This window comes from Nomascus leucogenys, chromosome 1a, assembly GCF_006542625.1.
Source record: "Nomascus leucogenys isolate Asia chromosome 1a, Asia_NLE_v1, whole genome shotgun sequence".
In the NCBI taxonomy this organism is placed as follows: Eukaryota; Metazoa; Chordata; class Mammalia; order Primates; family Hylobatidae; genus Nomascus; species Nomascus leucogenys.
This window is the reverse complement of record NC_044381.1, coordinates 34,188,440-34,200,447: the sequence shown is the minus strand read 5'-3', so window position 1 is coordinate 34,200,447 and position 12,008 is coordinate 34,188,440. Positions and strand designations below refer to the sequence as shown.

At 39.3% G+C, this 12,008-nt stretch overlaps 1 protein-coding gene across 3 annotated transcripts in view; it reads right to left on the bottom strand.

Annotated features, from left to right (window-relative positions):
* TEX10 (testis expressed 10) overlaps positions 1-11,985 on the bottom strand; it is a 51,440-nt gene extending 39,455 nt beyond the window's left edge. For 2 of the 3 annotated variants that reach the window (XR_004033613.1, XM_030829000.1), the window contains exons 1-4: positions 11,780-11,985; positions 8,222-8,410; positions 5,737-6,449; positions 5,115-5,358 (exon numbers count right to left, since the gene is read on the bottom strand). Coding sequence is in view for 2 of the 3 variants with exons in the window: in XM_030829000.1 (XP_030684860.1) it covers positions 5,115-5,358; positions 5,737-6,449; positions 8,222-8,401 (1,137 nt within the window). In the remaining variant the exon portion in view is untranslated. The remainder of the gene's footprint in view (positions 1-5,114; positions 5,359-5,736; positions 6,450-8,221; positions 8,411-11,779) is intronic. The other variant, XM_030829059.1, reaches the window with a different exon arrangement.
* Between the last annotated feature and the right edge of the window lie 23 nt (positions 11,986-12,008).

Genomic DNA, 12,008 nt, shown 5'->3' with positions numbered 1-12,008 from the left:
GCTGGTCACCCTACAGCTCGTTTTTTTTGGTTTGTTTGTTTGTTTGTTTGAGACGAAGTCTCGCTCTGTTGCCCAGGCTGGAGTACAGTGGCACTGTCTCAGCTCACTGCAACCTCTGCCTCCCAGATTCAAGCGATTCTCATGCCTCAATCTCCTGAGTAGCTGGGATTACAGATGCCTACCACCATGCTCGGCTAATTTTTGTATTTTTAGTAGAGCTGGGTTTCACCATGTTGACCCAGCTGGTCTTGAACTGCTGACCTCAAGTGATCCACCTACCTCGGCCTCTCAAAGTGCTAGGATTACAGGCGTGAGCCACTGCACCCGGCCTTACAGCTCAATTACTGTTCCTCCTTAGTATCTTTACTGGGTTCTCTTCTTCCTGACTTCTAAATGTTTGGATCTGCCCAGTAATAATACTTCAATCATTTCTGCCTGAGCTCCAGATTTTATATACAAATATATACTTGACACTTCCTCTTCAACTTCTGACAAGCATCTTAAAACTTAACATGAATAAAACCAAATTATCCCTGCCAAATGACCTTCTTTCTTATTTGGGCGATGTAACACTAGCATCATCCTTGACTCCTCTTTCCTTCATCATACATACCAGCAGTCTGGCTGGCTTTACCTGGATCCAGCTACTTCTCATCATTTCAACCACTAGACACCAGGCCACCATCATTTTTATTTGGATTACTACAATAGCCTCCTAACCAGTCTCCCTGTTTCTCCTCTTATCCTGCAAAAGTCAATCCCCCACACAGCCGCCAGGGCGATCTTTTAAAATATAAATCGTGTTTCAAAATGATACAGGAAGGGGGAAAGGAAATGAATGTATATACATGTAGGACAGGACTGGTCATCTAAGAGATGATGGTTGCTAGAGTTAGACTGTGAGCACCTGGGAGTTCACTAGTGTTCTATTTTTATAAATTCAGCATATTAAAGTTAAATAAATATAATGCAGATCATGCCACTCCTCTGCTCAAAACCCTTCAGTGGTCTTTTCACCACACTCAGGTTAAAATCCAAACTCCTTACCATGGCCAAACATGATCTGGCCACTATCACTCTTCTTCGCCTCCATCTTCTACCATTCTCCCAGTACCTCATTTGCACAGGCCTTCCTGCCATTCTTCAAATATGCAAAGCCTGTTCTCACCTCAAAGCCTTTGTACTTGCTGTTTCCTATGCCTGAATGTTCTTCCCACAGAAGTTGACAAGACTTGCACCTTCACTTCAATGACATTCAGATATCTTATTCTCAGACAGCATTTGACAACCTATCTAAAATAGCTCCCCCTCACTGTTCCTGCCCATGCTCTTTATACCCCATTTTACTTTCATCTTTCTTCCTAGTACTGACATTATATATTTGTTTACTGTCTATAGATCCCACCAGAAGATACATACCATGAGGGCAAGCACCTTATCAACCATGTTTATCTCTGTAGCCCCAGAGTCTAGAATAGTACTATTCAAAAGACCTTTCTGTAATGATCAAACTGTTCTACATCTATCTGCACTGTCCAATATAGTAACCACTACCCACATGTAGCTGTTGAGCACTTGAAATGTGGCTAGGGTTACTGAGGAATTTAATTTTAAATTTTAATTAATTTAAGTAGCCATTATTTATTGATGCCCAATAAAGCTTTGAATAAATGCCTTATAAAGCATGACTGCATTAGTGTTTGGTTACAAACTCTAACCCTCACAGTAAAAGGATAAAAGCAATGAGACACACACATAGAGAAAAAGTAGCAAGCAAGTCAAGCATTAAATGCAAAGCTAAGACACAATTTTTATAATACTGACCCTGACACTACTAATACAGTACCCTAAAAACCACAGTAAATCAAAAAGCTAATGTTAAACTGTAATTTCATTTTAAAAACTAGATATATCGGCCGGGCGCGTCATGCCTGTAATCCCAGCACTTTGGGAGGCTGAGACAGGTGGATCACGAGGTCAGGAGATCGAGACCATCCTGGCTGACACAGTGAAACCCCGTCTCTACTAAAAATACAAAAAAAATTAGCCAGGCATAGTGGCAGGCGCCTGTAGTCCCAGCTACTTGGGAGGCTAAGGCAGGAGAATGGCGTGAACTCGGGAGGTGGAGCTTGCAGTGAGCCAAGATCGCGCCACTGCACTCCAGCCTGGGAGACTGAGTGAGACTCTGTCTCCAAAAAAAAAAAAAAAAAAAAAACTAGCTATATCAAGGATATAGCTAGCTAACTATTAAGGATACGTATAGTAGTTCAACATGTGCACAAAATGTTAGAAATTGCTGCATCTAGATGGGGGTAAGCAAGTGCTTATAGTATTCCTTCTGAAGGTTTGACTTTTTTAAAATAAAAAAGATAGGTAAGGGAATGCAAAAAAAAAAAGAAAAAAGAAAAATAGTGCCAAGGTAATCAAATGTAAAACAACAATCTTTTCAACAAATAGTGCTGGAATAAATGGCTGTTTATATGAACGGAAAAAAAAAAGGATACACATAGTATTTCAGAAATAAACAACTTCAGTTGATTATTACAGAATCTAACTATTCAACCACTGCATGTTAAGACTTAATGTACCCTAAGACTTCTTTTCAAAGCCAAGGATCAAAGCTTCAAATCACTAAAAAGTTTAAAAAAAAAAAAAAACTACTTGAATACAAGTGAAATTTCTCAACTTTGTTGTAAATACTAGCAAACTAAATGCATTAGGCTGCAGCACCAACATGTAAAAGCAAACAGTCAGTAGTCCTAAGACTGTATCTAACCGAGACACCAATTTACCAATAGAAAAATCTATACAGTTTCTGAGAGAAAAGAGTTACAATTCAGCTTATGGTGTGTGATCTGACATTAATGCCAAGGAATGCTATTTGGTTCCTCCTAAAGATTAGGCTGTGGCCAGGCAAAGAGGCTCATGCCTGTAATCTCAACACTTTGGGAGGCCAAGGTGCAAGGATCATTTAAGGCCAGAAGTTCAACACCAGAACGTGCATTTTAATGTCATTTTATATAGAATGTTACTAACAATCTATCATTTTGTATAGATTGTGCCAACGATGTACATTTTTATGCTCTGTCTCTAAGATAATGGTTCCTTTTAAAAAAAAAATAAATAAATAATGGTTCTTATCAAGTTATTACAAATCTGCCAAGGTGAATTAGAGAATTCTACTAGTGGATGTTTTTAAATATTATTCCTATCTGAATTGATTTATTTCAGCTTTATACAGTATCTCAATTTGTATTCTGATCTTCAACAGTCTATGCAGTCTTTTAAACTTACCATTCTATGTTAATGAGCTGCTAATAAGCCTAGTCATGTTATAATAGCACGAAATAGTTCTAAAGCATACTATTTTAAATATCCATAAAATTAAAGCAGTATTTAGATCCTTTGTTAGTGTTATCCAGATAAGATGACACAAAACTAGCATAATTAATAAATTTTCAGATTTTGAATTTTGGTCCTACTAGTCTATCTAAATACAAATGCTACTAACAAAGCAGTAACAAAAGTTTACTAGTGCTTATATGTAATCAAACACCAAAGCAGTTTGGAATTTTTACTTCTTGGCTCTCTAAAAATGAAAAAACTAGGCCGGGCGCGGTGGCTCACGCCTGTAACCCAACACTTTGGGAGGCCGAGGCAGGTGGATCACCTGAGGTCAGGAGTTCGAAACCAGCCTGCCCAACATGGTAAAACCCCATCTCTACTAAAAATACAAAAAATTAGCCAGGCATGGTGGCGGGCACCTGTAATCCTAGCTACTCAGGAGCCTGAGGCAGGAGAATTGCTTGAACCCAGGAGGTGGAGGTCTCAGTGAGCCAATATCGTGCCACTGTACTCCAGCCTGGGCGACAAGAGCAAAACTCCGTCTCAAAAATAAAAAGAAAAGAAAAGAAAAAAACTAGCACTCAAAGTCCATGTTGAATATTACTTTTTCTTTTTTATAGGACAACTTAAGGACTTTAGCATTACTTTTATTTTCTATCTGAACCTTTCAGATGATCATAGATCAAGACTGTCAGTAATATATACTTTTTTTAAAGGAGCTATATACATTCTTACTGTCTCTAGCCCACATCACAAATTAACTGTCATATGAGAAACAAGCTTTGCTTTCTCAAAATCTTACATTATGGCCCTATTATTAATTTTTTGCCAACGTATGCAATGAATCATAAAACAAAGTCTCAAAACTGTAATCAATAAAATGCCATCTTATTTGAAAAAGCAACTGACAAAACATCCCTACAGATGATGGGTTAACAGCAATAGAACACGCTCTTAAAATATACACCTTACTACAACTCTGTAATGCTTTTCAAGACTATCAAATACTACTTAATTTATCCCATCTTATGCAGCATACTGACTCATTCTAAACTTCAACTTGAAATAAAAAGAATAAAACAAAAACAAGAAAACTATCTTCTCAGTTTTATATAAACTTGAAGGATTCACACCTGCCTTATCAAAAGTCCTTACAGCAATTCTTCTGAAAACCAGATGCTTCTAGCTTTGAAGTCTTGCTTCTGCAGCTACCCTTTTTAAGTGTGTTACCGTATTAATTTAGCACCAACTTAACCTTGCAGCTTGTTCCTTCTTGGTTGCACAGGAAAAGTGTAGCATACACTATGTACTACATTCACTATAGCACAACACTTAAAACAATTCAAGTCTGATTATGAGCTCTTCAGTTTTGTCCATTTCTACTAAACCTAGCAACGTGGAATAAATTGAAAGAGACTACTAATAAGCAACTTTTTAAACCTTGTAAGAGACCTTCAGAAACTAGCATGTTCCTACACAATCAATCTGCCATAAACAATACACTGTAACACTACTGTGAATTATAGCTAATAAAAAACTAATGGAATCAAGCATGAGTTACGCGTTTCACTTAAAAACATATATATATTCACAGATAATAACTTCAGAAAACTAATTTGTAGTTTTGTGCAAAACAAACAAGTTTACAGTTAAACCCAAGGTACTTTTTAGAAAAATACATAACCAATTAGTAGTAATGAGCTGATTTCGAATCTTGCCATTTATGATAAAAGGCAATACTAAGAAAATAAAGAACCATTAGTTCTCACCAATTTATGGGTTTCATCCTGTTGTTTAGAGAGTTTCCACAGAAGGGAAATAATATTAAGAACTTGCTGCATAACCTGTAGAGGTTCTCGTTCTATACCATTCCCAACAGGAGTAGCTAGTTGTGGAGGTACAGCTTCAACCCAGCACTCAATTAGCAATGGAATTATTATCTCAATAAATCCTTTCAGGTTTTCAGTAGATGACAGGCCTTCATCCACACCACTCAGTCCTCCAACCAGATACCTAATAAGGGTAAGAAAAATAATTAAGTGATTAAAAAATGTTTATCATCCCTTGCTAATTTAAATCTTAAATATAAAGTACTAGTAAAATGAAGCACCATGAACTGATAATTACATCATCAAAACTAGTAAGAAAAATGAAATTCTAAGATGACAAAGCCAAAAGATATTATTAAGTTTTATTTCTCAAAGGCTTTGCTATAAATTAATAAATTAACAAACAAATAACTCTTCCCATCAGTAAATAAAATCACATCATGAGTAACTATATGAAAACTATGAAAGACAACTGCATGTCTTCCCACCAACAGTCATCAATGGTCAGCAGTTATAATTCAATACAGGAAAACTGTGTGGACATAACTGAAATCCTTCTTACCGTAGCCTGAACTGTGAACTGACATTTGGCTGTGAACCCCCATTTTCATAAACCTGGATGTGTTGCTGGTCGTTGGCATGTTCCTTCCAGTTGATAAAAATGGAGTTGCTAGTGGCATGGGGATTTTCTTTCTGTTCCTGAAGTCCTTCACTTTCTCTCAACCTACTGGATCCATCTGCCAAGGCCTGAAGGAATTTACTGAGTCTCACTAAGACTTTCAGCCTCCATTGCTGAGAAGTGAGTCTCCGATTAGGATTTACAGAAAGTATCCAGGACTGGGATCTGTCTCTATTTATCAGTCCTTTGGACAGCTGCTGATGAGAAATCAGTTCTACAAAATTCTTAAGCAATATGCTGCTACGGCCAGTAATTAGAGCTGGGTACTGTTCCAGCAGAATGTCCAAAACTTTTAAAGAGTCCTCCTGAATTCCTTCAGTAATGTGAGTCATGGCACTAGAGAGATGGGCACTTACCAAAGGAAAAAATGGAGAAATTTGTTCAGCTCGTATTTTGGGGGCCAGGAATTGAAGAAGCTGAACTGCTGCTAATCGTACATTAGCATCTTTATCTGTAAACACAGCAGTCACTTCACTTAATATGTTTGAAAGGTGTGCATCAATTATAAATGGGTATTGAGACAAAAGGTCTTTAAGTCCAAGAAGAGCACTTTGTTTAACCCCAGCATTGTAGTGATGCATCTGTGACAGCAAATCCTATAAATAAAAATACAAATTTTAGATGTATGCTTACATACATGTATCAATTTCAAATAAACATGCTAACTAACACTACACTAGTAAACTGACACTCCTTGGGGAAACTGCTTCAATAAGTACTTTTTAAATGTTATTTAGATTTTGTTAGGATCAGAAACAGAAAAATACTTTCAGCTTAATAAAAACATTGCATAATTTTCAGTTGGAATTTTCTCTCTTTACATTAACCTACATGCAGGCTTAGGCACTCTATGATACAAAGTGACAGCAATCACACCATCATTTATTGAAAACCTACTATGTACCAAACATCATGGAAGGTGTATTTATATACTCTTGACAGGCCCTTTCTGCCTGTTTCAAATGGGCTTTCACAGGGTGTTTGTGTTTTATTCAGAGTATACTACTTGACAATTTTATCTGTGGAATAATTTATGTAACCTTTGGGAAAAAATAACTTTAAATAACTCTTTAGTATTATTTAACCTTCAGAGCTTAAAAAGCAAAACTTGAAAAATGTATATCCTCACAAAGACCTACACACAAATATTCATAACAGCATTATTCATAAGAGCCAAAAACCAGAAACAAACTAAATGTTCATCAACTGCTCAGCGATCAACAAAATGTGACCTAATCATGCAATGAAATACAATTCGACAATACAAAGGAATGAACTACTGTTCTGATATATGCTACAAGCTACATACAACCTGGAGGAACCTCCAAAATACTGTGCTAAGTAAAAGGCCAGTAACAAAAGGCCATGTATTGTATGATTTCATTTATATGCACTTTCCAGAATAAGCAAATCTATAGATATCAGAGGTAGATTAGTGATTGCCTAGGGCTGGAAGAAATGAGAAGCGATTCCTAATGGGTACAGGTTTTCTTCTTGGAGTGATAAAAACGTTCTAAAATTAGATTAAGGTGATAGTAGCATAACTCTGTAAATATACCAAAACCAATGAATTGTATACTTTAAATGAGAGATTTTAATTATGTATAAATTATGTCTCCATAAAGCTGTTAGATTCTTAAGCAACACTTCTCAAACTTCAATTGACTTCAAGTATTTACTATAAACCTATAATAAACTATGTGCTGTATGGGTTCAAAAATGAATGACAGGATTGTATCTTAATTAGCTAAAAAAACAGCTAGAAAACTGTTCATCAAAAATTTGACACATCAAAAACATGTAAGAATTATTTCCAGATATAGCCAGGTGCCATGGCTCACGCCTACAATCCCAGCACCTCAGGAGGCCTTGGCTGGAGGATTGCTTGCATCCAAGAGTTTGAGACCACCCTGGGCAACATATTGCAACCTTGCCTCTACAAAAAAATTAATTAGCCAGGCATGGTGACGCTCCCCTGTAGCCCCAGCTACTTGGGAGGCTGAAGGAGGAGGATCACTTGAGCCCAGAAGGTCGTGGCTGCAGTGAGCCATGATAGCACCCCATTGTGCTCAACATGGTGTAAGAGTGAGACCTGTCTCAAAAAAAAAAAAAAAAAATTAAATCGTCAAATAAATATACCAGGGAGAAACAACTGTGCATTTAGTTTAGCAAACATTTCTGGAGGAAGTGGAAAGACACAGCTGCATGAGAGATCTTTGGGTAAAAGATAAACTCCAAACATCAATAAACCCTATGACCCTAGGCAAACTATTTACTCTAAGAGTTTAGACAAATTTTCACAAAAATATAACATTCTACATGATTCCAAAGAAAATCTTATTTTGTCAAAACAAGATTTATGATTTACCTTTATGTTAAGTTTTCTATTGTTTGTTGGAAGTGTTCCATCCTCTTTGAGTTGCTCAGGCAGATGTATAGTCTTTGTTTTAAAGTTTGTAGGAGTAGCATTTTGTAACTTGGGCTTCTTTTTACCAACTTTCAATTTTACTTTTTGAAAATCATCTTGGCGTTTTCTTTTTTTAGTCATTCTCGACTACTATAATGAAAAGAATTAATTAAAAGCAATGGATAGAGACAAGAATGATAAAAGAAGAAAAAAGGCACTTTGCAACACATACTACCGTAACATTTCAATCGTAATCAAGAATCTGATTATGCTGCAAGATCAAAATATTAAAAAATGCTGTTAAGAACTATTAAAAACTCAGTTTAGTGATAAAATACTGTAACAAGGCAACAGTCTTGCCACGGTTTTGCAAAGTTTCTTGGGTCACAGAACCTTTTGTCAAGCTATGTGCTAAAGGGAAACCTTCTGAAATGTTTTTTTTTTTTCTTTTCCTTTGTTCGAGCGTAGGAGAGCAGCACAGACTTGCTAGAGATATAACTTGTATCTGCTGGTGTGCTCCTGGTCTTCGTAAAAGCCTCGGAGGAACTTCTCTAGCAATACCAAACAAAGTTGGAAAACCAATGCTATTCTTTAATGCAGCCTATAACGGTTAGAAAAAGATTCATGAACCTAAGCTGAGCATTTGAAAAATGGGTAATATTCAAATACACAGCAAGGAGAATAATAGGCCTTTCAAGAGCAAGGAAAACAAGGTAAAGATCAGGTGTAGGGGATAAACCTAGCATAGCAAAAGTGAATAAACTTCAGACTAAACAGAAAACAGTATTCCCCCTTGGTCCCCAAAAAGGATAAAAAGCAGCATAAAAAGAAATACAATGTAACAGGGGGATAAGGAACAAAGACCAGCTAAGCCACTATTATAATAAATAACTCAGGCATAACACCATGCCATCTTGTACTTCCTCCCCCTCTATACCACATTCCAAACCTTGTACTTACACATGAAATCTTTGATCTGTGTCTCTTACCCATTTCCAGGCCACTACTTTCAAGAAGTCCTTTATTTCTACCATTCAATACTTTCCCCACTGGTACTCTTGCCTACTATCTAGTGTCTACTCTCTAGTCCACTGGCCCTTTACGAGAGAGCTCTCTCTAAACACAGATCTCCTGACCAAGACTCAAGAGCTCTCAGTTGTCTACTCCTCATACACAGTAAAACCTCCTTAGCAGGACATATGAGGTCCTTCCTAATGTGGCCCCATCCATCCTCTCCACCTTTATCTTCCCACAAGCTAACCTCTATCTAAAACAATAGCCTCTTCTACCTGGAACCAGCTAAATTCTTCTTGAAGCCTTTTCCACACCTGAGAACAATACTGTACACCACTTGAATAGGGTAAGTACCTCTGGAATATATACAACTTCTGCTAATCTCCTGGTTTATCATAATTATCCTGTGCCTGGCCATAAAAAGTGACAATGCTACACATGAGGGTATAAAAAAAAATGGGTAAAACGAAAGTTTCCGGTATTACAATATTAATAGTTGCAATACTGAACAGCTCAAGTTCAAGAAATTCAGAAGCCAATCAGCTATGACAATATATCCAAATTCACTTAATTACAGGGTTTTATTAGATCGCCATGAGATAGGATTTCCCACAGGTTAAGAACCAATTCTACAACCAGATTGATTAGGCTTTCATCCAAACTCTGACGCTTTCCAGCTGTACACTGTCCCAATTTCTATCTACAAAATAGGGATAATCATACACAATTGTAAGACACTCAGAACTGTGCCTGGTACATGGTTAAATACGTATGCTCAAAGCATAAACATGTGCGTGTCCCTCAAGTCTCAGGATCAGTATACACCAAGGCCGGTACTAGATGCATTGTGTACCTCAGTAAACAATCTGCACAGAACCATGCAAGGTAGGTGGTACTAAACCCATTTTAACAATGTACCTCAGAAAAGTTTGGAAGTCACGCCTTTATCAAGAAGTTCAAGAGGGATTCCTTCACGGAACTGAGCTCTGCAAAACCACCTTTAATATACCAGAATTTAACCTGAAGACTGGAAGTCTTCGTGGCAAAACGGTTTGGCTTATTTCATTTGTCCCTATTCCCAAATTTTCATCTCACCCACACCTCTAGTTACCTTAGTATGAAAAAAAAAAAGCTGGGGGTGGGGGGGTGGGTGGGAGGGAATAAGGCCTAAAAAGAAAGGCCATGATACTCACCTGGCCTCTTTTAATACAAAAATGGTTTTCATTAATTAAGCAAGCACACTTTGTGAGCTTTTCCTACAATTTTATTACTAGCTGGTACCAGACACGAAAGTAAATGGTACAGGACATTCAGAAAAATTAACTCCCTTCCTCCCCCACTCCTGTGGGTTCTATTTAGCCATTAACCACCTGATGGATCTTCAACAGTCTACTGTCAACTTTATGCCATATTATCTGTCGCTTTGTATTAGTCACATTAATGCTTTCTCTGTTAGGAAAATTAAGAAGGCTGACCTTCCTTGACTTTTCAAACCTAGTAATATTATAGGATACAAAGCATTTTTATGCGAAGAACTCTCAAAGTTCTACTAGTAATTGACTTTAACTTATAACAAGGATTTTCACAACACAGCAAATCAAAAAGTCCCACTAAGCCACTTTTACAGTAGCCGGTTTTTAGCAAAACGTAGGAACGCCAGTCTCAGAGGAGGAGCTCACATCACTAGTCCTTAGGTTTGCGATCCCCAATAGTTTCAAAGCTGAATGTCACGCATTCCTGCTGTAGGTCTTTTCTGCTAATTCCAACAAAAGGCAGATCCTAGCGTTTTTAGGATTTCAATCGAACTAAATTCCAACTATAAATAGTTTGCCTGCCACCTTCTTACCCTTCCTCATTTCCACCTTCTTTTCCAAAAAAAATCAGAGAGAACGATCGTACTACACTCGGCCTTTGATAATTTACTCCCCAAACCCTTAAACTCATGAGTTCCTCCAAACTCCACTGAGGGGCCAACCAGAGGCGACAGACTTCCCAAAAAGCAAATGGCCTAGGCAGGGGCGACCCCAGCAAACTGGTGGTCCCCCTCCGCTCGCTTAACTCTCCCGCCTGGGCGACCAGAGGGCGGAACAGGGGACGCCAGCTCATCCCCACTCCGTATTCGGTCCTGCATCCATCCCAGAGGTGAACACACCGTGGGTTTTAGGAAACCATCGTTCCTCCTACTCCAAGGGACGCCGGCCAGGACCACAGTCAGGGAAGTGGGGCCCGATTCACACACTCCGGCCTAAAACTCTCTCGGACCCGAAACCTGGCGAACCCGCCCAGTCACCTGAAGCTCCGCAAACGCCCTAGGGGGTCCCGCCCCCGCAGTGCCGGCCGCACACCCAGGCCCAGCTCTGAGGGACGCCGCGGCCCAGACCCGGGGGACGCACATCGTCCACGGCCGACCCTGCCCGCTTGGGCCGCGGATCGGGGGGCGACGGCCCCACCACGCTCAGTCCCGCGCCCCGGGCGGACCCGGCCCGACGGGCGACGGCCGCTCACCTGAGGACCCGGCCGCGGCCGGGGCGCGGAGCCCGAGGGGAAAAGCGAGCGAGCAGAAGCCCACGGGGCAACAGCGTGCGCCGCCGGCCTCAGGCTCTAGCTCCCGGAGCGTGTTTTCAAATAGCCTCGTCCTCACGCGGCCGCGTCTCCTTCCGCCGCCCGGAAATCAGGGCCCCTCCCCCTCCCTACTGTGCTCACGTGATCGCAGCCCGCAGCCGCGCGCAAACGG